This window comes from Danio rerio, chromosome 15 (assembly GCF_052040795.2).
Source record: "Danio rerio strain M-AB ecotype USA chromosome 15, GRCz13ab, whole genome shotgun sequence".
NCBI classification, from domain to species: domain Eukaryota; kingdom Metazoa; phylum Chordata; class Actinopteri; order Cypriniformes; family Danionidae; genus Danio; species Danio rerio.
The window spans coordinates 46164305-46192120 of record NC_141035.1 but is presented as its reverse complement, the minus strand read 5'-3'; the positions used below and the strand labels follow the sequence as shown (position 1 = coordinate 46192120).

At 36.0% G+C, this 27816-nt stretch overlaps 1 protein-coding gene and 1 long non-coding RNA gene across 16 annotated transcripts in view; both read right to left on the bottom strand.

The window, feature by feature from the left end:
* actn4 (actinin, alpha 4) overlaps positions 1 to 26950 on the bottom strand; it is a 264894-nt gene extending 237944 nt beyond the window's left edge. For 12 of the 15 annotated variants that reach the window (XR_015508353.1, XR_015508354.1, XR_015508348.1 and 9 more), the window contains exon 1: positions 26607 to 26950. Coding sequence is in view for 6 of the 15 variants with exons in the window: in XM_087282428.1 (XP_087138554.1) it covers positions 26607 to 26738 (132 nt within the window). In the remaining 9 variants the exon portion in view is untranslated. 15 annotated transcript variants of the gene reach the window in all.
* Positions 12498 to 17616, bottom strand: LOC147840706 (uncharacterized). Its single transcript, XR_015510026.1, has 2 exons — positions 16933 to 17616; positions 12498 to 16892 (listed from the first exon to the last, which is right to left on the bottom strand). It is a non-coding gene; the product is annotated as an uncharacterized LOC147840706 (long non-coding RNA).
* Positions 26951 to 27816: the final 866 nt, after the last annotated feature.

Sequence of the window (27816 nt, the reverse complement as noted above, 5' to 3'; positions counted from 1 at the left end):
TGTTTAGATGATTGGTGTACAACACAATTCATCCAAAGTGATATTTTCTTTTGGATGTATAACATGAGAAACTTCCTGTAGGCGTTTACCAAACAAGTGGTTATAACTGCATTTGCATTGTGAAAGTAGAGTTGTTTTAATTTGCGTTTTCTGCTCTTGTGCTCTCAAAATCATTCAGCAAAAATCAGCAGTTTTAATACAAACTTCTGCACAGTTACAGCAAAATTAGTCAGCATATTTTGTCCAACCCACAGCCCATATAGCGATGAGGTCAATGAGGTCAAGACCTGGGTACATTTCTTAAGTTCAAGTCAAACAAAAAAAAATATTTTTTTTTTATTCAATCTTAACGTGAATAATAATGATAATGATGATAATAATAATGGCTTCACATTATATAGTTTCATCATAAAAATAAATAAATAAATAAATAAAATAAATAAATAAATAAATCGCAATGTGAGAATCTGCAACACTCACATCGCAGTAGTGTTATGTTACTGAAATTTCTAACTTCCACATGAAACCTTAAAATATCGATACTGTGATCAAACCTAAAAAGCAGCACATGTCAACTGCTGCTTCTGAAATGGAGAGCAAAATCAGTATTAAAACTAAACAAAAAGCAACATTTTTTTCGTTATTTCAATGACAAATGTCATGAGCGCAGTATTAAAAGTTGAGTTTGCATTTTTGTAATAGCCTACAGCATGTGGATCTCTTGCTTGTGTGCCGATTTCTTCTGCTCGTGCACAAAACTTCTTGCGTGCCCCCTCAAATATAAGCCACTTCAAGATCTTGTGCGCTCTCAAATAAACGATACTGAAGTGCGATTTAGTGCGTTTATGTAACGAGTATGTCTCCAGCATTTATTAGATTTGCTAGGAATATTTATGAATGTCTCCCTAATAAACCTACAGAGATATTAATGCGTCCTGAAGTAAAGTGAAACTCTTATATGTCGTGTTTGCTGGCCTCAGACATCACGCGCCTGTCAGTCAGCACGTCACCTTAATGGGTTAAACAAATGACGCAGAGCACTACTACGGTTACAGAAAAGTTTGCGCTGTTATAATTCACTTACCCTTTAATATTTTTCGGTGCGATTATCACCCGCTATTAAAAAGATTAAATATTTTGAATGAGAAGCTGTAATGTAGCCGTGGCGGGATGAATTTTGGCGTGGCGCCCCGCCATGGAAGAATGAATGTAGCGGAAACCCTGAGTTCATTTTAAGGTGGTCACGATACTGGAATTTGGTACCAATCGATACTGAAATTTTAAACACTGTAGCATTTTAAAGCCATGATTCATTCGCGGATCGCTCGTATGTCAGCTTAAAGACAAACTGGCCGATCGATGTGACTTTGACTGTAGATTAGGGTTGTAACGGTATGAATTTTTCACGGTATGATAATCGTCTAAAACAATACCACGGTTTGACGGTTTCGCGGTATACGGTATGTTACAAATGTTACAAAATAATAGAACAGTAAAGCAAATTTGACTTTTTCCAAATAATATATTTTCAGTTACTATAAACAACACCACTTACAATGAACAAATAAAAAAATAAGAAAATAATAAATAATGTGCCAATATTAAAGTCCAAATAAAGTCCAAATAAACATGGTGCAAATCCTCAGTAAAAAAATAGATATAAATATTTACTATATTATAAATAGTTACATAACAAAACTAGATTCAATATGGAACATCCTTAGGTTTTATGTGCCAGCATGGATATGGTTGTCTGTGGATATGGATTTGGATATGGTTGTCTGCAATGCAGACAAACAGCTGCACCTTCATTTGCGTCTTTTGAAAACAGCAAGAGCAGCAGTTCGTCTTTGCTGTGTCACTGTTTTGTCATGTTTCTGTGCTGCTGTGCATGCAAAAGTACTTAGTATGAGAATTATTTCATGCAAAACTTTTTTTTTTGCGTTTTATTTAGCCGTGCATAAATGTATGCCTATCTCTCATTCCGTGTTGTTCAAAAAGCTCATTGTTGGTCCACAAACAAAAGCGAAACCTATGCTTATTGGTTGTGATATAGCGAGTTTGAACCAATCTGGGCATGGAGGAGGGACAATGCATCAATGTATCATGTCTGGTTTGTCCGGAGACACAGTGACGAGCGTTTCTTTGTCAAATCAGTGTTGTCAAATTTTGATGACGTAACCGCACTGATTCCGGAGCCTCTGAAAGTTATGTGATACAGCACTGGAAAGCTGAGATTCTCTTCTTTATGCCAATCTTTGAATTGTATGAATCTGATCAGCGGATCAAAAGTTATTAAACATTTAAGAGCAATACTTATTTTTAGCCGCGGGCGGCTGTCTCGGTCTTTAAGGGTTAAAACCGTTGATATGCAATTGTTCAAGGTATGATAATCGTGCACGTTCAAATCGTGGTAGACCGTCATACCGGTATATTGTTACAACCCTCCTGTAGATACAGGGACACTGGGACGTTCAAACTCAGTAAACAGTGGAGAGTTCGATGAACCGATGACCTTCACAGCCAATCACAGTAATTTCTGTTGAGCACATGAACACAATGGCAAATCAGCGATGTTTGAGAATGAGCTTGACAGCCTCAAATGTTACCGTCTAATGTACGTTTTTAAAATTACAGTATTTATTGGTACCAAATTCCAGTATCGTGACAACCCTAATTCATATTGCAATAGAACAAATTGCAGAAGAACAAAATATCGCAAGTCAGTTTTTTTCTCGATATAATACAGCCCTAATCATTTATTATTAATATAATTATTATTATTATTATTATTATACAATCCTACTAGTCTTTTATTGACAATAAACAGATTTGGTGTGGATGTTTGGAGTGCCATTTGCTTATTTTGTTATACCTTAATAATTAATTAATTAATCGCTATCCTAAGCGAGGGCTGATCATGAGAATTGTGTGGAAAACTTTGCATCCCTGATTTGTTCACAAAAACATCTCTCCTCATAGCGCCTCTGAGATCTCGATGGGAAAAGAAAAGCACATCTGCAGTGCAAACTCTGCCATATCTGTGGGTTTCACATCAGTTCTGCTCCAGCACTGCGAAAACAAGGGAACATTTCAGCTCTTTTTTCCCCCTTTTTTCTCGGGTGTTTGACAACATCCAGCCTTAAACTGATCCATACGCCACGTCTCACGGGGTCAAAGGTGAGCGTTTTACAGACTTCCTGAGCCATATTTGTTCAAAACAGCTGACAAAGTACTTGTGTGTGTGCCTCAGAATGACTGCTGCATTATTTCTCCATCGCATCTGACCTGAACACACGTCACTTTATGTTCAGCACGCCTATAAAAATAGACAGGAAATCAAAGCAAACTGGACTGTGACCGGTTTCAGAATGTCATAATGAATTAGTCTTTTGCAGTAGTTTCTGGTGACATTTTTAAAGACTATAAACAACAATTATTTTTGAATGTACATGTCATATTAAATTATATTAAATCACAATAAACTATAACAAAAGCACCAATAACAATATAAAAAAAACTGTTTGAAAATAAGAATATATTTAAGTATAATTTTTGTGTGTATGCATTTGTCTGCGTGTAGTATGTAGTAGTACACACACACACACACACACACACACACACACACACACACACACACACACACACACACACACACACACACACACACACACACACACACACACACACACACACACACACACACACACACACACACACACACACACACAGTATATTTTTATATATGAAACCTATATTCTAATTCCTTTCCCATTCTAATAACTAAAAAATAACTATAATACAATAAGACCAAATTGTAATGATAACCATAACAATAACTTAATATTACCAAATGATAAACAAAAAAATAAAAAATAAAAAAAATCTGCAAAAAAAAAAAAAAAAAAAAAAAAGTTTCCCTTTTTCTTTGTAAATTTTCTATATGATTTTTTTTATTTTATTTTGTAGAATTGCAAAATAAAGGTATAATAAAATTAATTTAAAAATAATAACATTAATAACAATAATAATAAAGGATAACATTTATAAATATTAATTATAAAATAATAATAATAATTATTATTATTATTATTATCATTATTATATTAAATACATCACAAACTATGATTATAGCTTGTATTTCATTTTGTAGATTTATGTTGTAAATTTGTACTACTATTATTAGTATTATTATTTTTAAATATAGTTTATATTTTTTGTAGATTTATTTTTTAGATTATTATTATTGTTTTGTAGATTTTTGTAGATTATTGTTACTATTATTATTATTATTTTGTTGATATTACTATTTTGTAGATTATTATAGTTTTTATTATTATTATTATTATTATTATAATTATTATTACTACTACTACTACTACTACTACTACTACTACTACTACTACTACTACTACAATTATTATTATAAATATATTACAGTTTGTTTTTATTTTATTAATTTATTTTTGTAGATTATTATAAAAAAATATTATATTAAATATATTAGTTTGTATTTTATTATTATTATTACCATTACTATTATCATCATGTATATTATTATTATTATTACTATTGTTTTATTATAAGTTTGAATTTTATTTTGTAGATTTTTCAGATTATTTATTGCAGTAATAATAATAATAATAATAATAATAATAATAATAATAATAAATACATTAATTATAATATTATGGAATAATAATAATTATTATTATTATTATTCTCATCAAATAAAAATACATATATAAATAAATAAAAAATAATTAAAATTAAGCCAAACAACAATAATAAAAAAAAAACAATTACTTTGCGTGCACTGTTCAAATGTATCTAACACTTTCTTTGTCATTAAGCTTCCATTAAGAAAACAAAACCAACTCAAGCCTGATTTAACGAATCAAGTCTCTTCCTCTGGCACGAGAACAAGCCTTGACCAGAGCAATCAGCCAAGTGGACCAGAAACTGAGCCAACAGTTACCCGTCAGTGCTTTTACAATACTACTAAGACAAGATAACAAAAGATTATGACACCCTCGGGGCCACAGACCACCCAATAAACACACACATGTATATACACTTTATTATTTGAGTCTTTTATAACGGCTAACCCACTATAAACCAACCCATCATCCAACCCTAGTTAAAAGAAGAGAAACCAGTGATTAAAACAAAGGCTGGAATTAAAGTATCTAACATCTGTGATAGATCAAAAAAGCCCTATAGTAGTGATGGTAAAGTAGGTGAAGGGAGGCTGTAATCCTCTTAGGGGTCAGTGTTTTGTCTGAACCGACGCACTTAAGAGCTTTTATATGGCACACACACACCCAACAGACAGAGAAAGCGCCTGAAAAACAGAGGGGAAAAGACTGAAGATGCTCACACAAGCACAACACACACTGAATGTGGAAGATCAAGCATGTTGATTTGAAACTCAGCTCATTTATATGCACATAAAAATCAAAGAGGGATCCAAAAGATGTCATGAAAACATGTTGTGGTCGCATTTCTGCCTCCCCAAAAAAATTGCAGGAAAAAAATAAATAAATAAAAAAAGGCAGATTTTATATAGCGACCACATTTTTAACCTCATGTGTCTTGTTTTACAGTTTAGATACTTGTGCAAATAAAAAATAATAAAAAACATGTACAGTTAAAGTCAGAATTATTAGCCCCCCTGAATTATTAGACTCGCTGTTTATTTTTTCCCCAACTTCTGTTTAATGTAGAGCTGATTTTTTTCAACACATTTCTAAACATAATAGTTTTAATAACTCATTTCTAATAAAAGATTTATTTTAATTTTGCCATGATACACACGCGCACACACACACGCGCGCTTAGTTGAAGTCAGAATTATTAGCCTCCCTTTGATTTTTTTTTTCTTTGTTAAATATTTCCCAAATGATCTTTAACAGAGCAAGGAAATTTTCACAGTATGTCTGATAATATTTTTTCTTCTGGAGTAAGTCTTCTTTTTTTATTTTGGCTAGAATAAAAGCAGTTTTTAATTTTTTTAAACACTATTTTAAGGACAAAATTATTAGTTCCTTTAAGGTAAAATCTTTTTTGACAGTCTACAGAACAAACCATCATTACACAATAACTTGCCTTATTAGCCTAACTTGCCTTGTTGACCTAATTAACCTAGTTAAGCCTTTAAATGTCACTTTAAGCTGTATAGAAGTGTCTTGAAAAATATCTAATTAAATATTACTTACTGTCATCATGGCAAAGATAAAATAAATCAGTTTATAGAAATGAGTTATTAAAACTTTAAATTTTAAAAAGTTGTAAATGATAATCTAACTATAATGATGATGATGATGATAATAATAATAATAATATAAAATAAAAAAATAATGATTATAAAAACATGTTAACACTTAAAACACGTAAAACACCCAAACCCAATAACTTATATTATACTGGATTCAAAAAAATATTAGTGGTGGAAACTGGAAAGATTTGGAGCAGCTCTAAAAATACACAATTGTTTTCTTCTATGTCATTTAATGCTGATTTTATTAAATAGCAGTTGACAACTGACAGAGGCTGCTGAAGTGAACATCATCTTCATAAAAAATAAAAAACGCAGCATCTCTGATATCTCGAACAGTGTTTATCTGATCAGTTCCTGATGTGCAGCTCATGCCTAAACATCCCATTATTCCTGATTCAACAACAGCACCATCATTCATTTCCATATAAACATCACACAGAACACCAGGATGCACAACAGGAAGAGTTGAACTCTATTAGCCAACATCCACTCATTTCCACATTTTCTGACAAACATGAATTTATAATCCCATACACTAGTAGAAAGATGATTAGAATTATCAGTAAGACTTTAATTTGATGGTCAATATTGCACATTTGGTGGACTAAAAGCTGCATTGCAACTACACACCAATTACTTCTCATTTGAGTATTAGTAAACGGTCTACTTAATATTTGTTGACACTGCTCCTTCAACACAATTTAACTGACTATAAGAAGCTTTGCAAGTACATGTCAACTTACACCAACCCTAACCTAACAGTCTACTTATAATCTATTTAGAATTAGTTGATATGCAGATGCAATGTAACTTCAACAAAAGGGACCATCAAAATAAAGTGTGACCAGATTTTCTTTTATGAACCGGTTTATTGTCTACAAACAAGTCGGATGTGAAGGAAAAAAAGAAGTAGTCCTGTATTTTGAGCTTCAGTTTCTGTGAGGAATCAAATCTCCCAGAGGACGAACACTAGGCTGCTTCCCTTGTTAGTGAACAACAGATCACTCACTATAGAAACACAACACCCTTTACACACACCTCGCTTTTCCATGCCTGGAAATCACTTTAAGGTATTCATTTTCCACTGAAACCGAAAACACCTTTTAGATTTTTCAAACTTAAAGGGGAGCTATAAGGGGAGAGATATTGACTTAAGAATCACACTTAAAGGGAAAATGTGCTTTATGTATTATAAAACAAGCATCAGAATCTGTACTCTGTATCAACCAAACACAATGACAAGGAATTGGTACACGGTAGAGCCGCATGATTTGGGCTAAAATGAGAATCGCTATTTTTTTTTGCTTAAAATTAAGATAAAGAAATTCTCATGATTCTGTAGATGTAAAATACAGGTTAATACGAGTGGGCTAATATTATTGTTATTTCTCAAACATATGGTAAAACAGCAATAGGCTACGTGTAGCTGTGTAGCTCTACTGTTGGTTAAAATGCTACATTTTTGCATAGACTCTGAATGGTGGACTTGAACAGACTTTAAATTTGTCCTGGTCAATGTACAGTAAATGGACGACATCAGAATACAAATATTCATAATTCTGATGTTGAATTACTGTGTTTCAGACATGTGCTTACAATCTGTCATTGACAAAAAAAATTCAACGGGTAAAGTCAGACCTTTAATTCAATTCAATTCAGCTTTATTTGTATAGCGCTTTTACAATGTAGTTTGTGTCAAAGCAGCTTCACATAAATGGTCATAGTAACTGGAACAGGGTAGTTCAGTTTTTAGTGTTTAAGTTCAGTTTAGTTTAGCTCAGTTCAGTGTGTTTTAAATTACTAAGAGTCCAAACACTAAAGAGCAAATTCATCGATGCGTAGCTCTACCGATCCTGAACCATGCAAGCCAGAGGCGACAGCGGAGAGGGAAAAGAAACTTCACCGATAGGAGAGTTGGGCATGACCATTTTAATTTCTCAGATGACCAAAAGTCTAGTGCTATTTATCAATAACAGATTGCCTCTTGCATTAAATTGAAGATTATATAGGCTAGAGTAGTTACACTGACACTGTTAAACATTTATTCTCATGTAAAACACTATAGCTGCGTCCCAAATGGCACACTATACACTCAACAGCATAGTACATGTATGTAGTGTCGTCCCAAATGGCACACTAATGTTTTTCTACTAAGCGGAAATTCAAGCCGTTTCCCTGATGACGTTTGCCGGTTGCCAAATTAGTGAAATAAATGACCAGACTATCAAATAATACCTGCCATAAGTATAACCGAATTCACCATCGGGAGGCGCTATAATCACTCTCGTAGGAGAATTTTGCTTCGTCAATCCAAAATAAATAAATCCAACATGTGCGCCCGATAGCTCCGCCCCTTCCGCTATGTGAGCAAACCTGCAGTCGTTGAGTGCGTGAAGTGTCCATCATTACACACTTCATTTTAGCCGCTGAATGAGTGCATCATCCGGGTAAATAAAGTTTACAGTGTGAACGCGCAACTTTTATTATTTATACTACAAAATAATGTAGAATAGTGCATAAGTATGCGATTTGGGACGCAGCTTTTGTTCGCTATGAAAAAAAAAAAAAAAAAAACATATCAAATGCTTGTCATAATCACTCTATAATGCAATGTGATTATTTTAATGTTCGCTTACGTTTCATTTTCACTGCTAAGTGCGGTTCATACTTCCCGAGCGGCTCCCAAACGATCACTCCATGCCACAAACTGAATCTTATTTAAAACTGTATTACCTGTTATTTACAGCCTATGCAGGTTTTGTTCACTAAAGTAGGCTTCATTCACATTCGCGCACGCCCACCCTCTATTTGGTAACAGGTCACGATCAGCTCACGTCACGTCATGAAGATCGAAATGACATTTTTGGGTGAATTATACCTTATAAATACATGTGAAGACTTGTGCGGCCACCTTTGCTTCTCTCCTGAACTTGAAAATATGATTGACAGAATAGTAGAAATGCTGGTTTAAGATCGTCTAATGCAGTGTTTCTCAACTGGTGGGTCACGGGAACATTTTCAGTGGGTATATGTGTATATATATATATATATATATATATATATATATATATATATATATATATATATATATATATATATATATATATATATATATTGCTGCCCAAGTCTGCAGCACAGAAATGAAAAGCTACAGACATGAGGAGTCAAAAATGTCACCGCAGCTTCACATTCATTTGCAGAAAAATCTACCTCTTCCATGCATCCCCTCATACTGCAGAAACAGTGCACAGAAAAGCACTTCATTACCACAAACCAGCAGGATTTAATTAAGCCCTTTTTGTTTCCATCATGCATATGCCTCTTTCAGGCATGAAGAATAAAGCATTATATTAAATGATAAGAGCAGATTCACACATTGACCCTACAGGAACTTACACATGGAGAGGTACATCTGAACGTGCACAGACACACGCACACTTCTTGCTGAGGAATAAGACAGCGTGGAACACGTAGATAAAGACTAAAAAAGGAGTTCAGTGAGACTGAAGCACATTCACACTAAATTCAGACGAAATTAAACAGTGTTAAACTGAAATGCACATACTATACTACAACAACTGACAGAGACATGCACTAAAACTCTCTCCTAGGTTCCTTAAATAAATACCGTTTGCACGTGCAGTTACAACACTAACTACAACTAAAACACAGATTAAGCGCTGTTATAAGGATGCACAACTTATCAAAATAATCAAAAATCTGCATATCTTAATTCTAAGCATCGCATTAACAACGTTTTGCACAAGGGATGCATGATGCTGGAAAAATATGCGATACTGTTTAGTAAAGCAGTAGTGATATTTCTTACAATAGAACATTTCACTAGGGGAAAAATGCTATTTTTATTTGCTTATGTTTTTTTATTATTAAATGATATTAAAATAAGCAGGTAAAATATAGTTATCAGATCTAATTAATCATAATTAAGATAAAAAATACTGTTGGGGTAAATCTTTAAAACACTGTGCAAAGCCTCCACAGATATTCTGACTTTGATTGACTGTTGACATTTTCCTCTCGACTGTTGATTAGGGTTTATTTTCAGCTCTAGGTTCACCTTTGGGAAACTCCAGCCAACAGCAGAACAGCAACTACTGGGGAGGCAGGGCTGAAAATAGCAAGGACCGATCTGATTGGTCAAATTTAAATAACCAATTCAATTCACCTTTATTTGTATAGTGCTTGTACAATGTCGATTGCGTCAAAGCAGCTTCACATAGAAGATCATAGTCAATTAAAACAGTGTCAGTCCAGTTTTCAGTGTTTAAGTTTTTATCTTAATTATGATTAATTAGATCTGAAATTTTACCTGCTTGTTTTAATATGATTTAATTCAAATGAATTCAGTTCACCTTTATTTATATCACTTTTACAATGTAGATTGTGTCAAAGCAGCTTCACATAGAAGATCATAGTCAATTAAAACAGTTTTAATTTAATAATTAAAAACAAATAAGCAAATAGATATAGCATTAGTTATTCATTTAGTTAGAGTATGTGTGTGCCGGTCATTAGTACATGTTCTGACTGTTCAGCACATCAGGGAATGTAGTTACACGTCAACACACATCTCTACAAACAAGCAGAGCTGGTTTTCCTGCTTAAAAACCTGTAATGATTTTAGTCTGGATGCTGAAATACTGTATGAGCAAGATATGTCCAGAAAGAAAAAAAAGACAAGACAGTACAGAAGTAAACAAGTTTTCAGGTTAATAAAACTATGCCAATGGAGCAAAGTGGTGGTGATAATTATCTAATTTATATCTAGTTATATTTGCTTTAAGCAAGAGTTAAAGATGGTTGTTCACTTTCAGAAGTTGCAGAGATGGTTTCATTTCTCTCAAATGATAAAATATTTGGGTTATTATTTCTTTTAAATAATGTATTGCATGCATTATTTAGCAGGCTATTGAATATAGTTTATTTATTTATGTTTTAAGGCCATATCAGCAGCATTGGCTATATTCATGGTAGGGCTGCACAATATATCGTTTCAGCATCGATATCGCAATGTGCGAATCTGCAATAGTCACATCGCAGAATCTTCAGACTTTAAGTTGGGATTAAAATGAACCAGGAGCTACAGTTCAGAGCACATGATTTGATTGCAAAGTTTAACCCAAATATAATAGTGTGAAAGAGTTTTACTTTTATTTCAACCCAGGCTCATTGTGTAAACGTAGCCCTAGCCCTAGTCTCGGGAGCGCGCATCGTTCGCGCCCGCGCTGTTCTCGCGTGAAAAGCCGTCGGAGGCCGCTGTCGAGCGACCGTCTGTCCGACTGACTGAACGATTGACTGGGCAGCTAGCCAATCGGCCGACCCAGCCACCCTCCTCCTCCTTCTCTAAACCCAAGCGACGATTTACAAAAGCCGTCCAGAAAAGAAAAGCAAAAGCCCTCACCCGATTTTGACTGCGTTTTCGGATTTCACCCCATTCTCGCCCCGTCACAAACTTGTTCACTTTTTTTTTTGGATTCTGTTTTTCATCTTGCTTGATTTCTAGAACTGCTCTTCCCCGGACTCTAACCCGGTTGTCGCCACGGCCAACTCCTCCTCCTCCTCCGGGCCTCCGCTCTGCCGACGTAACACTTTGAGCTAAGCGGACAAACTGGTTGCGGCGGGAAAGCCCTCCACACGGAGGGGAGCCGTCAGCCGGCGAGCGCGAACAGGAGCGGCGTCACACCGCCCCGTAGCGTTCGCTCGAAAAAATAAAATGCGGCCATACGTACCTCCGGCCACGTAAATCGTGGCCTCCAGAAACGTCCGCGGGGCTACGCTTTTAAAATGAGCTTGGGTTGTTTTATTTTGATGATGATTGTAACCAGGGTTGAAAGAGTTGAAATGCATTTAAAAAAAATACTAAATACCTTAATTTTAGGTGTGTCAATTAACTACAAAATACAGAAGCCACAAATGCAAATAAAATATAGTATTTTGTATTTTAAAAATGCTACAAAATACTTTTACAGAGGAGCATCACATGTTTTTGCAAGTCTTTTATCAACTAAACCTACTCAATCAATCCCTTCCCAATTAAACTGACTTAGTGAAGTAAACAATGTTTGATAGCTAATATAGCCAATAAAATTGCCATCATCCTTGTACAATGATTATTCAACCTATTAATATATTACAAAGGTGTTGAAGAGTTAAAATGTAAAATTTGTATGTAAAATTTGTTCACAGAATTTTTCCGTTTTTGTTTTGCTATTAAACTCAATACTCAATGTAGAAATAGTATCTAGGAGTTTGATTATTTAATATGCGTTTCATATATTGTGACATCTTAAGACTTACATCTTTCCTGTTAATTAACTAAACAGTGCACTTACTGATCAACTACTGGCATTTGAAACAGCCAATGAAGTATTGTAGGAATGGCCACTGTGGGACTTCTTTTTATGTTGTTTGCTTTAACGACAAGCATTTGGCATCAGCAATGCATCCAAAACTACTATTATTACTCCTAAGAGTCTTTCAATTCTGCTTTAAATGTAGGGTGCAATCAGAGGGTGCATTTATATGATGTAGATTTCTTACAAAGAATTTTACAGTATTTTAAAAATACAAAAATACAAGACACTAAAGTATTTTGATACAAAAGATTAACCCACTTTCATCAACCCTATTCAACACAATTTACAAAACACTATTTTGGATTTAAAATACATATTTGAAATGCATGGATCAAAAATACTGGCCATCCCTTTCTGTGACTAAGGTTTCAAGTGAATTTAAACCATTTGAGCACAATGATAAAGTTCGCCCCTTTAACAAAGAAATAATGAAGCGATGCAATGTTATTTTTCATTTGATTATTGAATTTCTCTACCTCAAAACTGTTAAACTCCACCGAAAACCAGAGCGCTATTTATTTTTTTGTATCATTGTTCTCCTGCATGCTTTAGTTAAGTTTATGTATCTTGGCGTAATTTAGTATATTTTTATGCACATGCACTCACCTATTACATCTCAAAATGGTGAATTACTTCCAGATAGAGTTACTAAAATGAACATCTAAAATCATATTCATATCGCAATATAAACAAAATATTGCAATGTCCATTTTTTTCCAATATCATGCAGCCCTAATTCATGACACTTGTATAAAACATTTATTATTTCAATTTACAATCCCCTACAATACCACAAATAACAATGGTAAAAAGTTATTTCAGTTTGATCAGTGATGTAGATCATAAAATTCCTCCAAAAAACAGCTTTTTAATAGATTTCCTGAATAAAAACTCTCTCTTATAACATACAATCTATTAAAGTATGCGATTAAATATCAAAATTCTCTTTAATAATTGCACATCTTCACTCTTTGTGGCGGCAAACCAAAAGGGCAAAAATAATAATAATCAAGGTTTAGAAAAAAATAAATAAATAAAACAAGTAATGCAAACTGTTGGAGTAAGGTCAAGTCGTCCCATCACAAAATCACTTAACTTACTTATTTTCACAAATTTAAGTGGATTGAACATAAAACTATTTGAGTTGTCCCAAAAAAAAAAAAACAATAATTGTGTTTAACTCATTTTAAATACTGGAAGTAGTTTTAACTTGAAATTACTTCATTGTTTTGTTTTTCACAAATTTAATTAGGTTGAACATAAAACTACTAAATTGTCCCAAAAAATAAGATGTGTGAGTTTTAACTACTTATTTTAAATAAGTAGTTTGAACAAGCAGCAAAAGTAATTTTTTACCCTGTAGAAAACTCTGGGTTCCACACAATTCCTTCATGTTGTCCCAACACAAATCGCTTAAGTTTACTTAATTGTTCTAACAAATTTAAGAGGATTGAACATAAAACTTAGAAAATAACATTACTGCAACACTTAAAGAGTTAATAAGCACAAATAACTCCTTTCTTATTGTAATAAATCAGTATTTTTTTTTTGCTAATGAACTCGATGCATGATTTAAATCAATGTAAAATGAGTAATCAGCTTATGCAAATGAACTCTTCACTTCAAGATGTCTAAATTAAAAGAGTGTATTTGTAACTGCATTGATGCTTTTCTGCTCAACATACAGTATATCTGCAATGGTTATTCAATAACTCAAACTCCCTTTAGAAGACATGGCCGTCTGCCCACTGGGACACTATCTGTGAGTCTGCATAAAATGAAAGATTAAAAAAAAAGTCTCCAGCAAGCAGAGCATGGAAACACACCGACTCACTCACATGCACTCATTGACCAAACATGACAGAGGCTGAGGCTACTGAAATACCACAAGACGCCGTCTCACACCAAATATAGCAATTTGAAGAGGTGAAAGAGCGCATAAATAAACCACACACACACACACTAATGGAACTCGCAAGTATAGTCACACTTAGTAAACGCATCCACTTTTAAACATCTTTACTGAAACTGAAATGAGCAAACATTTACCGCAAGGTTCCACATGCATTAATCAACATGAAAAAATTATTCTCAAGCTTTTATTAGCCTTTTTTTAATCATCAGAACACGTTTAAATCAATTTTGACTGCGAAGGGGGACACAACAATTTCCAAAATAATGAGCATAGTATTTTAGATAACTGAAATTGTTAGATAGATTGTTAGATTATCAAGTGTTAGATGATGATTTAAGTTTTATATAATTGTTTAAAAGAACGCTAAACAAATTGTTTGGGTCATTTTAAACACAGGAAGCATATTATCAAAAATGTTCGTGTCAAAACGTTTGATAAATAACTTTTAAAATGTATAGATTTGGCATTTGTACGGCTTATTTTAATTTCTCATATATAAATACACTAGGGTTGCACGATTGGAAAAATTTGGTATTGCAGCCTGATCTCGAGGAAACGTATATTACGTTTTGTCAGTTTAGTGGCTAATTCGTACGAGTTTAGTCGTACGAAAATGTACCATTTTCAAGTAGGCGTGGCACCCAACCTCACCCCTAACCCCAACCGTTATTGGGTGATGAGCAAATCATACTAAATTGTACGAATTAGATTGTACGAATTCATACAAATTAGCCACAAAGTCAAAAAGTTACGAATTGCCTGAGATTGTATTGGGTATTGCGATATTTTGTTTTGCTGCGATATATATTGCAATATGAAAACAATTTTGCTAGATGGCTTGAATAGCTCTATTTGTGAAAAATCATTAATTTATATTGGTTGGGTTGATTCATACTTCTGCATCAAGGGCAAGCGTATGCTCCGGCGCAGCCTTCGCACAGTCGCAAAGCCCTCGCCGTGGCTGACGCCGATGCGCACTTCTCAAAAGACACACGTCACAACAACATGTATCGCAAGCTCTGTGATTGGTCGACTTGGTAGCTGTGACGAGCATGAGCGGGGCCGAGCGTTTACAAGTGTCGATTTTCACGAAGAAGCTCCAGATGGAAACTTTCATTTTGTGTTTACCTTATGATTAAAGTTGTTGCACGTCCGCCAGTTCCCACCTTTGAATAAGCCAATTTTTGCTACTTGTACATTAAGGTAACGTTCAGAAAAAAAAAAAAAAAAAAACACCTGTATAGAAACTCGAAACAGATAAAAACCTCACTGCCAGCTAGCATTTCAGAAGTGTTATAGCAGAGCAACACAAACAGCACGCTGAAGTATAAATGCACAGCTACGCGCAAGGCAGGCGCAGTGGGTCACACCGGTCACTCGACACAGAAGTATAAACCAGCCTTTCCGCTTGTTAAGTGTGACGTCACGCGAAGCGGCTTTCGGGTCCAAGCGCTCTATTCAACTGAATGGGGAGACTCATGAAATTGTAATAATAAACGTTTACAAAGCGATTTAATGCTTTCGAAAATCACGATGGCAGTATATATGTCCATGCCTAATATCCGATGGCCAGAAAGTGATTAATTTTTTATAAATTGTTACATTTTTGGTATTTGTTATGCAGCAAGCCCAGAGATTGTTGTGTACACTATGATTTTATATAAAATTAACTTTAATGTGCGATAGAAATAAAACGTGATCATAAACGAATGATTTCTCCACTCAAATGAGTGGCGGCTTGGACCTGGAAACAGTATTACATACGTCACTAACACGTCACCACTTAACAAGCGGTTAAGGCAGGGGTGGGCAAACTCCTGCACAGTTTAGCTCCAACTCTGACCAAACACACCTGCTTATAGATAATTAGTGATCTTTCAGACACTGATTAGCATGTTCAGGTGTGCTTGATTAGAGTTGGAGCTAAGCTATGCAGGACATCGGCCCTCCAGGACTGAGTTTGCCCACCCCTGCTTTAGGATGTAAAATTGAATCATGTATAAAAATAAAATTGCATGAATAATAACAATAGAGCAGAAAATAAAGTGAATAAACAGTTTTATTACGGTTTCCGCAGAGCCAAACTGTATTCAGATACAGAAATTTAGTAATGTAAAATAACACTGTGTAGTCTTCATTGTTTTAATAAACCAGTAGTTTTCTTTATGTTTTACATTATTGTGCTTGAATGCTGTACACTTTCTTGAAATGCCTTTAAAACACACGCAATAATAAAGTTTCACTCTTATGTTATGGTTAAAGATTGAAATGATTCCACAAATCTCATGTATTCTCAATAGTTAATCAACTACAATCCCAACTTAACATTGCATATCCTGCGTTGTGACTATTGCAGACACACACACACACACACACACACATTGTGATATTGATGCCGAAATGATATACTGTGCAGCCCTAATAGACTTTTTTTTTTCCAGTGATGTTTGTTATTTTAAATTACTTTAAATTATTAGTTGATTAAAAAGTGGTAAATGCAATAATACCATAGTAAAAAATTTCAAAACCATTATTTCTTTCCACTTTCCAAGAATTAAATGGCATTATTAACAATTTATAATGTAAATATATTACATAATATACTAAATATGAAATAAAAGTCCATTTTGTCCAAATGTTGTCACAAATTAATGTTTATTCATTAAATAAAGCTTATAAATTAATAAAATATAGTGACATGTAAATATTATTTTATGGAATACCAAAACAAAAGTAAAAAAAAAAAAAAAAACTTTTGTGCTTCATATTTGTATTTATACTAGACTATCGAGAAGTACAAAGTACTAAAAATGGCCTTTGCAACATTACAATTAAACTTTAGTCAATTGAGCATTTCAATGAACTTGCTTTGAAATAAAAAATTTAAATGCACTAAAATTTACAACTTGTTTTTTTACTTAACCATATTAGTATGAGAAACACGAATTGACCATTTAAAATGAGTCACTCATAAGGTTCTTCATTTGTAAAGCACTCCAAAATGAGTCACTTATGAGGTTACCTTTCCATTAAAAAGCTGCCCGAGAAGACAACTGCCTATTTAGGCAGCAGACAGCGCAGCAGCTCACTAGGTGTTTGGAGCGCAGCCAATGTGCTGAACTTTTCAGAATGAATCCCACTGTTTAATAGAGGAGCGAGACTCGGGATCGGTAGCGAGTGTCTAGTTTAGTCTACAGTCCAGTCAATGTTCATTCTAGAAGCATGTGATTGGATTTCACTCGCTGCCGTGTTCATTTCACTGTAAACAGACATAAAAGATGGAGAGCGAGACCTTCATACAGAGCCAAACTTGCACCGAATCCACAAACAACAAGTCCTCATGACTCAAGGCTTTTTATTTGGCCTGTTATTGGCTTTCTGGACTCTTTATTTTGTGATCTGTAACAGTGCTGTAAAGAAGAGACATTCGAGGACATGCAGTACTGAATCTTTTACATGCAAAAAATGGTCTAAATTTTGTACCCTCGAGATTCTTAAGTGTGGGGAAATAAAAATATCCCTAATATGCACAAAGACTTGAGTGCTTTATTAATCTGATGCCAACAGCAATGGAGTAAGAGATAGTATGCTGAATTCTTTTCGAAGGGAATATTGTCTAGTAATTGAAGGTGACCAAAATGAAAAACAGAACTACAATTATTTAGATTAAATGTTATTTAAATATAAGCAACTGGCTGAAATAAAATGATAAATGTTTAATACATCATGTAGTTTACACTAATATTAGAAAGCATTTTTTATCTTAATTTACTAAAACACATTTAAATTATATATGCTGAAAAAAAGGAAATTAAGGATGCACTAGCTGGGTACAGTTGCCTTAAACCAGGGGTTCAAACTCGGTCCTGGAGGGCCAGTGCCCTGCATATTTTAGTTTTGCATTATTTTATTTCGTCAGTGACACACAGTTAAATCTTTTGCTGATCAGATCCACAACTTTTGATGTTCATAAATTATCATAAAATTCATTGTGCTAAAGGTATCAGGAGGTTTCCCGAAGGTGCAGAGAGAGGTTTGAGTGAGTCTTTGATAAACTACAACAGTTCAAGATCATTGAAGATTCAGAATAATTAATAAATCCATATGAAACAGTCCCTTAAAAGTGACGTCATGTCTTCAGGAGCCTTTTGCACTCACGCTACAAGCGTACCGCACCAAAGCACAACCAAAATCATGCACAGTTACGGTATGGAGGACTCCCACTTCTTAAACGAGTCAGGAAATGGGGGTCAAATGCATACAGGGACGGTTTGAATAGCTTAGTGGGAGTACCCAATTAACTCCAAATTTGCGTTATGGATCTTTGATCTATCCTTTAACATACTTTCTAAAAAAAAAGTTACTTTTATTGACATTTTTAATAGTTTGAAGTGATATATTGGTATAAGTTGGTAAGAAACTGATTGAGCTGTCTGTTATTTGTACAGTTTTTATCAACTTATTTCCATAAACACATGATCTCTTACACAATATATCACTTCAAATCACAGTATAATCTTCAGAGTAAAATTTACTCAGTTCAGAGAACATTTGGTCCCTCTCTAAATTGAGTAAAATTTACTCAGCAGCAGAGTTAAAGTTAATGAGACAATGATGGGGTTAATTAAGTGATGATTGAGGACTGATGATGAACACCTGCTGTTAATTAGTAGAAACAGAGAACAGAAACACAAAACTACATCTACCTTCAGTCACAGCCGTACATAAAATAAACTAAATAAAACATCAAATCTCTCAAAATCTCAGCAAAGGATCATTAAGGAACTCCACAAACAGCAGCTTTACTTATTAACAACCTGTTAGGTTTGGTCAGGATCAGTCAACTTGATCAATTGTTCTTTCTTTATACTTGTCATAGCAAGCAAAGAAAAATTAACATTAGAAATCGAGTCCAAGTAAATCAACCACTTTTCTCCATGATGGTGACATCAGGGGAAAAAAACATGTTTTTTTGTAAAATGTAAATAACTAAAACAGTTAATTCTCAATAAACCTCATATGGACTTTTGTGAACATCTGACAGAAATAAAGTCAATCAGGTAAGCAATGAGCGAAGCTTCTGCTGCTTCTCTTCTGTTTCTGCTTATTAACAGAAACAGACACTTAATCAAACTCATCATTGTCTCATTAACTTTAACTTACTGTGTACTAAAATAAACAATACAATTCTCTTAGCATACTCTAGAGTTGAATTTTCAACATCAAAAGTCAACAGAGCAGAGATCAAGGTCCTAAAATGCAATTCAGAAAAAAAAAAAAAGAAAAAAAAAAGTGAAATCACTAAATACAGAAACACAATTAATGGATATTTTTAGTCAAAAAATCATAACTGACCTAAAATTTTATTTATTTACAATTCTAATTACAGCAAAATATAGTTACAATTTAATAAAAACTCCAAAGTTTCTCAATGATACAAAATAGGGCTGCACTATATTTGAAAACTCTGAAATGATGTGAATATACTGTGATTTGAATAGCTCTATTTGGGAAGACTTCACTTTAGATGGACTGGGATGATCTATACAGTGCATCTGCATGAATTATAATAAATTACAAGGAGATATAAATAAACAGTGCATTGTTTTTTGTGGAGAGTCTAACAGTATTCAAGTGTTTTGCACAATTAAATATAAAATAATATGGTCTGTATAAATTATTTAAAATGATTATATCATTACCTTTTAATAAATAATCTAATCCTGCAATGTGACTATTGCAGATACACACACCGCGATAGATATATTGTTCCCCTCTAATACAAAAGTAACTATTCTGTTTACTGTTGCTAAGCGACAGAAGAATTTGGCGGATTAGAATGCGGTTCGTCCAATCAGAAAGCAAAGCCAGCAGCACAATCATCTGTTTATAATATACCACTGACAATTACGCTCATCATAAACATCTGGAAGTGTTTGATGGGGCACAGACCTAAGACTACCAGCAACTCTTAGAAACTACAAATCATGATAAACTGCTGGAACCATAAATAAACATCAACTTCCCCATCTACACCAAAAGTCACGATCTTCAAATCTTGATAATATGTTTTCAATGTCAATGAAAGTACACCAAAATAACCTCGGTGCACAAGGGCACGAGGTTTACAGCCGTCTCTCTTATCAAACGCTGCCGGATTCAAATGTGCTTATCTACAAAACAAGAACAAAGCCTGGTGAAAATCACCGCCTCTTATTTGAATTCATATCTGCCCAAACAAGCTGCTCAAAAGGGAGACTGGAACACTTCAATGACCTTTCAGACACTTGGGGTGGAGGGGAGAAAGGCAAGTCGTAGCCGGTCGCAGGGCGTTTGGCATTTGTTGGGGTGTAATTTCATGTCTGTCACGGATAAGGGGATGACATCGGTATAATTCCACACGCCTTGTTTCGGTCAAGCGGAATAGGCAACGGTGCATGGAGACTCTAATGAAACTCAGTGTGGGGTTTTAGTAGAGATGCATTGGTTTGGTAATCACAAGTGAACTTCGGTCTGCGTGGAATATCCATGCAATAGAAATTCCAGAGCTACAACATCACTTTATGACCAACGCAAGTTCAAAGGATGTTTGCTAAAGTTTCTTACACACTTGTTGGATGTGCATGTACTTTGAGGATCTTGAACATCAATGTTTTTGGTAAAAGACTGGTAATAGGTGGGAATCATCCATGATACGATACTTATCACAATACAATGTTATTGCGATTTATATTGTGATACATTGCAAATTTATGACCTTTTTTGCACATTTAAAGGGTCACGAAACACCAAAACACATTTTTTGAGCTGTTGACAGTCGTATATGTGTCCCACACTGCTAAAAACACTATTAGGACACCTATATTTCACTAAAAAGTGTAAATTGGTTGTTTTTGCGTTATTTCATACCAATTCGTACTTCCGGTTTGAAACTAATTTTTGAAGCTGCGTCACGGTCATGACATAATAGCGTGTATTCCAGCGTGCAGACTGGACGTCTGTGCCAGAGTGTGTCTTATTACATCTGACAGTGTGATGCATTAATGCACGAGTAAGGCTTGGTTCAAACCAATCAGTGCGCTCTATTGTGCAACTTCATTAATATTCATTACTGTCACCGTGTTTATACGGCAGAGACGCCACGTTGTGTTGGCAAAACAAGCGTGAAGTGTTGCTTTTATAGTTTGCTGCCGTTAAGTTTTGTTTTCATTTTCTCTCTGTGAGAGCTCAGACTCACGCGTGGATTAACAGTGTACGCGACGTGCGACAACAATAACTTACGTGTCTAAGGAGGATTATTGTTTACCTGAGAGCTGTTCTCATCTGCAAACGCTGAGATCCGGATTCGCTTGTAGTCTCCTCTAAATAAAGACGCAGCTCTTGCTGGTGATTGTCCTGTCTCTACAGATTTGGTAAGTGAGCGACCAGTGCTCTTTGTTTATTCAGTTCGTATTTTATTCGTATCCAACAAACTATTGAGTGTAAACAAGTTAGCACTAACAGTTACAACCAAACTATAACCTTGTGTTGGATTTTGTGACCGGAATAACACACGCGGCTTTCTGACACTACCTGCCGTGTGCATCTAAGTTTCCGGGAAATGCTGAGTTTTTTTTCTCTCATTCGCCGTGCGGTATCAAACATTGCATGAAAAATACACGCTTAGAGCAGATCCTCGAATCAAATATCTTGTTTGTCGGGAGGGGCATGAATGAATTCCCTGAATGAGAGAGCCAAACTGCAGTTAAAGTCCACCATTTAATAATTTGGCAAATAATTCGACAAACAGATGTCCATGTAAACACAGTCACATTGTCCGCTGTGGTTGTGTGTTTTGACTCTGAAATTCAGCGCGCCCAAATAGACACTCCCACACCATCCCACTTTTCTTCCTCCGACACTCCCCCCTAAACAGAGCTGGACACGCCCACTTTTCTGACTTTTCCAAAGTAGAGGTGTGAAAACACCCTGCTGAAACGAGGGGGTTTCATGGCCCTTTAAACTATATCCTCAAAAGAAAAGCAAGTCAATTTGGCAACAACTCTTCTAACTAAACAGAAACCTTTCTCAGTTTCACTAAATTTAATGTTACAATGAAAAATGGGACAGTCAAGCAGACAAACTGACCCACATCTTCACACTAGAACTACCAGAATTCGTCAACTAATAGAATGGTCATAGCGACCATTCTGAGGCCGTACTCACAATATGTACAGTTGCCTTGAACCAGGCCAAAGCACGCTTGTCCCCCTTCCAGTCTCCCCCGATGGCCCGAACTCACATTACATTCGGGCCTGGGCACGCTTCATCATCGATGATGTGCTGTTCAGTAAGCGCTCTCGCTCAGCACAGTGGAGATTTCTTTAGTTATATTGTTTTAGTCGTTTGATATGCAGTAACACGCAGTCAAATAATTCTCCGAACAGATCAGCCACTTTTGACGCTCATAAACAATCATGAAGTCCTCGTGCTGCAGGAATTAGGAGGTTTGCTCAAGGTGCAGCTGTGGTGCAGTGAGGGGTTTGTGTCTTTAATGAGCTACGACAGTTTGCATTCATTCAAGAGTAAGAATGATCAATTAATCCATATGAAACAGTCCCTTAAAAGTCACCCCTTGCTTTCAGTTTCGGGCTTAGGTGCGTTTTGCACTCACACACAAGCATACCGTGCCAAAGCCCAAGTGAACCGCGCTCCAACCGGGCCAGGGCCGGCCAAGTGAACTGTGCCTAAGCCCGATTCAGAGCACTCACACTTCTCAAATGATCCGGCAAACGGGCCTGGGCACGGTTCGGATAGCATAGTGCGAGTACGCCCTGATTGTTCATATAAGACTGTATTGAATATCCTTTTGGTTATGTCATACTTACAATTTGTAGCTTCTTTAGAGATTTTAGGAATCATGAACTGAGAAACCAAAACTCCCTTGTTCTTTTGGTCTAAAAGAAGTCACAGTAATATCATGAAACATCCTCTAAGTTTCGGAACTCAAAACCTCATTGTTCCTCTAAAATCAGCTTGCTATATTGGATGCGGGCTAATTTAAGATACTGCAATACTGTGTTGTACACTGCAAAAAATTATATGATCAATTAGTCCTGACAGCGTATGTTAAGTCATTGTAACTTATTAAACTAAGCTATTCATGTGCAAACTTATTTTATAAATTACACAAGCTGTTTTAGATCAGATAAACATAATATAAGTTCAATAGACTCAAGGTTATTTGATTCAGCTTAAACATTTAAGGCAACCAGGATTTTTTTACAGTCCATCAATTTTTCCCCACACAACTATATGCAGCAATCAGAGCTGAAGAGTGTTTGTATTGGTCTTATTGACAAACCAATAGTAGGGAAAGTGAAACCTGTTTGATAACAGCAATTTTTTCCGCAACACTACTCAGTGTGTTCAAGTATTTGTGTACACTGTAAAACCCAACAGTCAACTTTATCAAATGAAACGAGTGTAGTTAACTCAATTTACTGAAAGTTAATTCTACACATTTGAATAGAGTCTTGAACTCATTGCTGAAGGAAATGAGTTAATTGAATATCTCATTGCTTCAACTTAAATGGAGTAAGTATTGACCTTATTCTAAAATGCGGAAGTGCGCCTGTTTTCGCGATTGTCCAAGAACTTCCGATACAGTCGCCTATGGGAGAAATGACTAGGAATAATAAACGGCAGAAAACGATCAAACTACTTGCTCTAAAAACAAATGTTTGCATGACTATACAGACCAAGCAGAATAATATAAGAAAATATCGAATTGCAACATCAAGCAGCGTAATGAGCAGTTTTTAACGTCAAAAAAATGAATGGAAGTGAATGAGACCGGAAGTCTCAAGCCAAAAAGATTCAAATGGCAGCACCCACTCGTCGACGGGGAATAAGGTGAATAGTACTCGTATAGATTAATTTTTAATGAATCTTAAATCTTGAATTAACTCAAGCGGTTTGTAGCAATCGGTTTTCTCTAACGGTTTGAGTTGACTTAACCTATTGGGTTTTACAGTACTCAGTTGGTTTGAGTTCTCTTCATTTATTGGGTTTTACTGTGCTCAAACTGCTTTGTTTACTCAAATTGATTAAGTTCACAGCACTCATTTGGATTAGTTTTTGAACTGAAATGATTTGCTGCAATCCGTTTCCTCAAATGGTTTGAGTTATCTTAACTTTGAGTTTTACAGTGTAGGAAATTAAATCCTGACATTCAAGAGTCACATTTATAAGCCTTTTTGCAGTCCAAAATTCACAAGCACTCCTAATCATTGCAGTATAATTAGGTGCACAGCACTACTTTTGATTTATTCATGCATATTTTCCATGGCATTCAATATTTTCAACTACTTCCAGAGGGTAAGTTAAGATATGGCATACTCAAACTCGATTCCTGGAGGGCCGCAGCTCTGCAGTTTAGTTCCAAACCTCATTAAGCACACCTGATCAAACTAATTGAGTGCTTTAGGCTTGTTTGATACCTCCAGGTTGGTGTGTTGAAGCAGGGCTGGAAGTACACTCTACAGGGCTGCGGCCCTCGAGAAATTAATGTATGATTTTTTTTTTTTTTTGCACAGAGCCAATGTTATCTATGATGCATACTACATAATGCAGTACTGCGGTAAAAAAACCCCGCTAGTTCTTAGTAAAGAAACATTAAACACAACATGAAATTTTAAGGTAGTAAAGCTTACTCTTGCAACCTTCGTTTTACAGTGGAGCAAGAGCAGAATGTTAGTATGCAACAGCAAACATAACAATTAGGCAACCCCATCCCCCAAGCAAAAAAACTCCACCTTTCTAAAAGACTACCTCCAATCAGATAGCTCGAAGGCAGTGGGCGTTACTGATTGGCTAATAAACTTTGAGTCACACCCTTGAGTTTTTGTGCTGTTTACAGTATAATACTGTAAAGGAGGCAGATGTGACATTTTCCCAACATAGGCCAGGTAGTACAGATATATTATGCATGCCTTGGAGTGAAAGAGGTTTAAAATAACGATTTACAAAAGATGAATGGCTTGATTTAGAGGTAATATCAAAGAATTCGCAAGGGTTTTATGATTGTGATTTATTTGATAGGCACAGTTATAGAAATCTGGCTACATAACTTTGACAAAACAAGTAGAAAAGCAGGAGGAGCTCTCAAGAATTCAGCCAATCTCCTCCTCCATTTGACTTTCTCCAGTGAACGTCCTGTTTATGGGTCTGTCACACCTCTGGGGTCTGAAGGCCAATGACTTTGTCCACATATATGTGATATATTTGAGTGTGTGTGTGTGTGTGTGTGTGTGTGTGTGTGTGAAAGGGAAAGAGAGTGTGTGTGTTTGCAGAAGGGGTTTCAGGGAGTTAAATATTAATTACTTACTCAATCAAACTTTGACCCTCCTTTCTCAAACTCTCTCTGTCACACCAAAAAAATGCAAATCAGCCAAGCCTGTCTTTGCCCCAAACGACACACACCCAAAAACGTCAATCCAACAACCCCAGTGCATTCCTCAATACTATTATCCAACACCACGCACGCACACGCACACACACACACACACACACACACACACACACACACACACACATCAATCCAACGATAAAACCCCACAGAGATGACTAAAACTAAAACTGTTCATTTCCCTCCACGTACAAGCTAATCTTTCCGTTCCAGAAGAGCAGATAAAGTCCAGAAACACATTTCAGCAGCTATTTTAAGCTCCTGTGCTGTGATATCTAGCGCTACTGCCATTTTAAATCCGGATGTCTGGCTGTAACCAGGAGTCTTTGAGAAAGAACAGAGAGAGAAGGGAGAAAAACAGCAGAAGGCGAATGAAACTCGCTCTAGTAAAACAGGTTCAGCCGTTACAATGTATCACTCACTCTCACGCGCGCGCACGACTGAAACATTGTAACACCGTAACGTTCGAAACCCGCGAAACATTGTACCATTCGAAGCGTGCCGGCGTTCTAAAAGAATCCCAGACATTAAAGACTGCCGCAGTCGTCACTAAAGCGGGAATAGTCTCCAAATGAGGCCTCTTACCTTCCTCTGCTGCTTCTCCCAGGCCGGGTCCAGCAGCAGGTCCCGGTCCCAGTCGTTCTCTTGCTCCATGTAGGTCGGTGGCCCGCCCGCTGAATACTGGCCTTGATTATTAACGGCGTGATAATCTACCATGTCAAAACCCTGAGGGCTGAAACTTCTAGACTCTTCCTATAGCAGAAATGAAAAGAAAACGGGCTCCGGTGCTCGCCTTTGTCGCTCGGTGTGCAGTATCCGCTGCGTGGACTGACAGTCTCCCCGCCGAGAGTGCTCTCCTACACCCGTCTCACAAAAATGGAGTAGGAGAGACGCGCCGCTCCCACCGAGGAGGTAGGCCCGGGAAACTCATGAATATTTAAAAGCATGCTTTACTTATTCAGAAGTTATTCGATCTTGGCTCCGCCCACAGGATTGGCTGGGCTGCGGTGATTGGGTGGATCAGAGGAAGGTGGTATTTTTAGATTGGAAGATGTGGATTTTTTGTGTGATTAATGGAAAAGCTTGAAAAGTTGATGTTTAAAATATAAACCGGTGTTGTGCCGGCAGGCGCACCCCTGCCGTAAAATGCACCCCTCTGAAATTGATGAAATAATAATAATAATAATAATAATAGAGTTGGGACACTAATGAGCGTGATGAGGTGAGTTTCATGCAACTCTTCTCTTACAGAAGATGTATAAATAAATATATTGACTTTAAACGCAATACTGATGAGATTAAGTATCACTGAAAAAATAGTTGTCTGCCACATTGTTTCAAGCAATTTATTTGTGTTGAATTTAAACGAATTAAATTTAGTAATGTTCAACTTATTTTGTTTGCTTAAATCCAGCCCCCAAAAACTGATTACAACCACTTATTCATTCATGAATTTTTTTATTTTTGCTGCTTTTCCGGGGCCGGGTCGCGGGGGCAGCAGTCTTAGAAGAGACTTCCTCTTCCTAGACACTTCCTCCAGCTCCTCCGGGGGGATCCCGAGGCGTTCCCAGGCCAGCCGAGAGACATAGTCCCTCCAGCGTGTCCTGGGTCTTCTCCGAAGTGTCCTCCCGGTGGGATATGCCTGAAACACCTCCCTAGGTAAGTATCGAGGCATCCGAAGCCACTTCAGCTGACTTCTGTCGATGTGGAGGAGCAGCGGCTCTACTCTGAGCTCTTCCCGAGTGTCAGAGCTCCTCATAAGAGTGCGCCCTGCCACCCTTAGAAAAAAAAACTA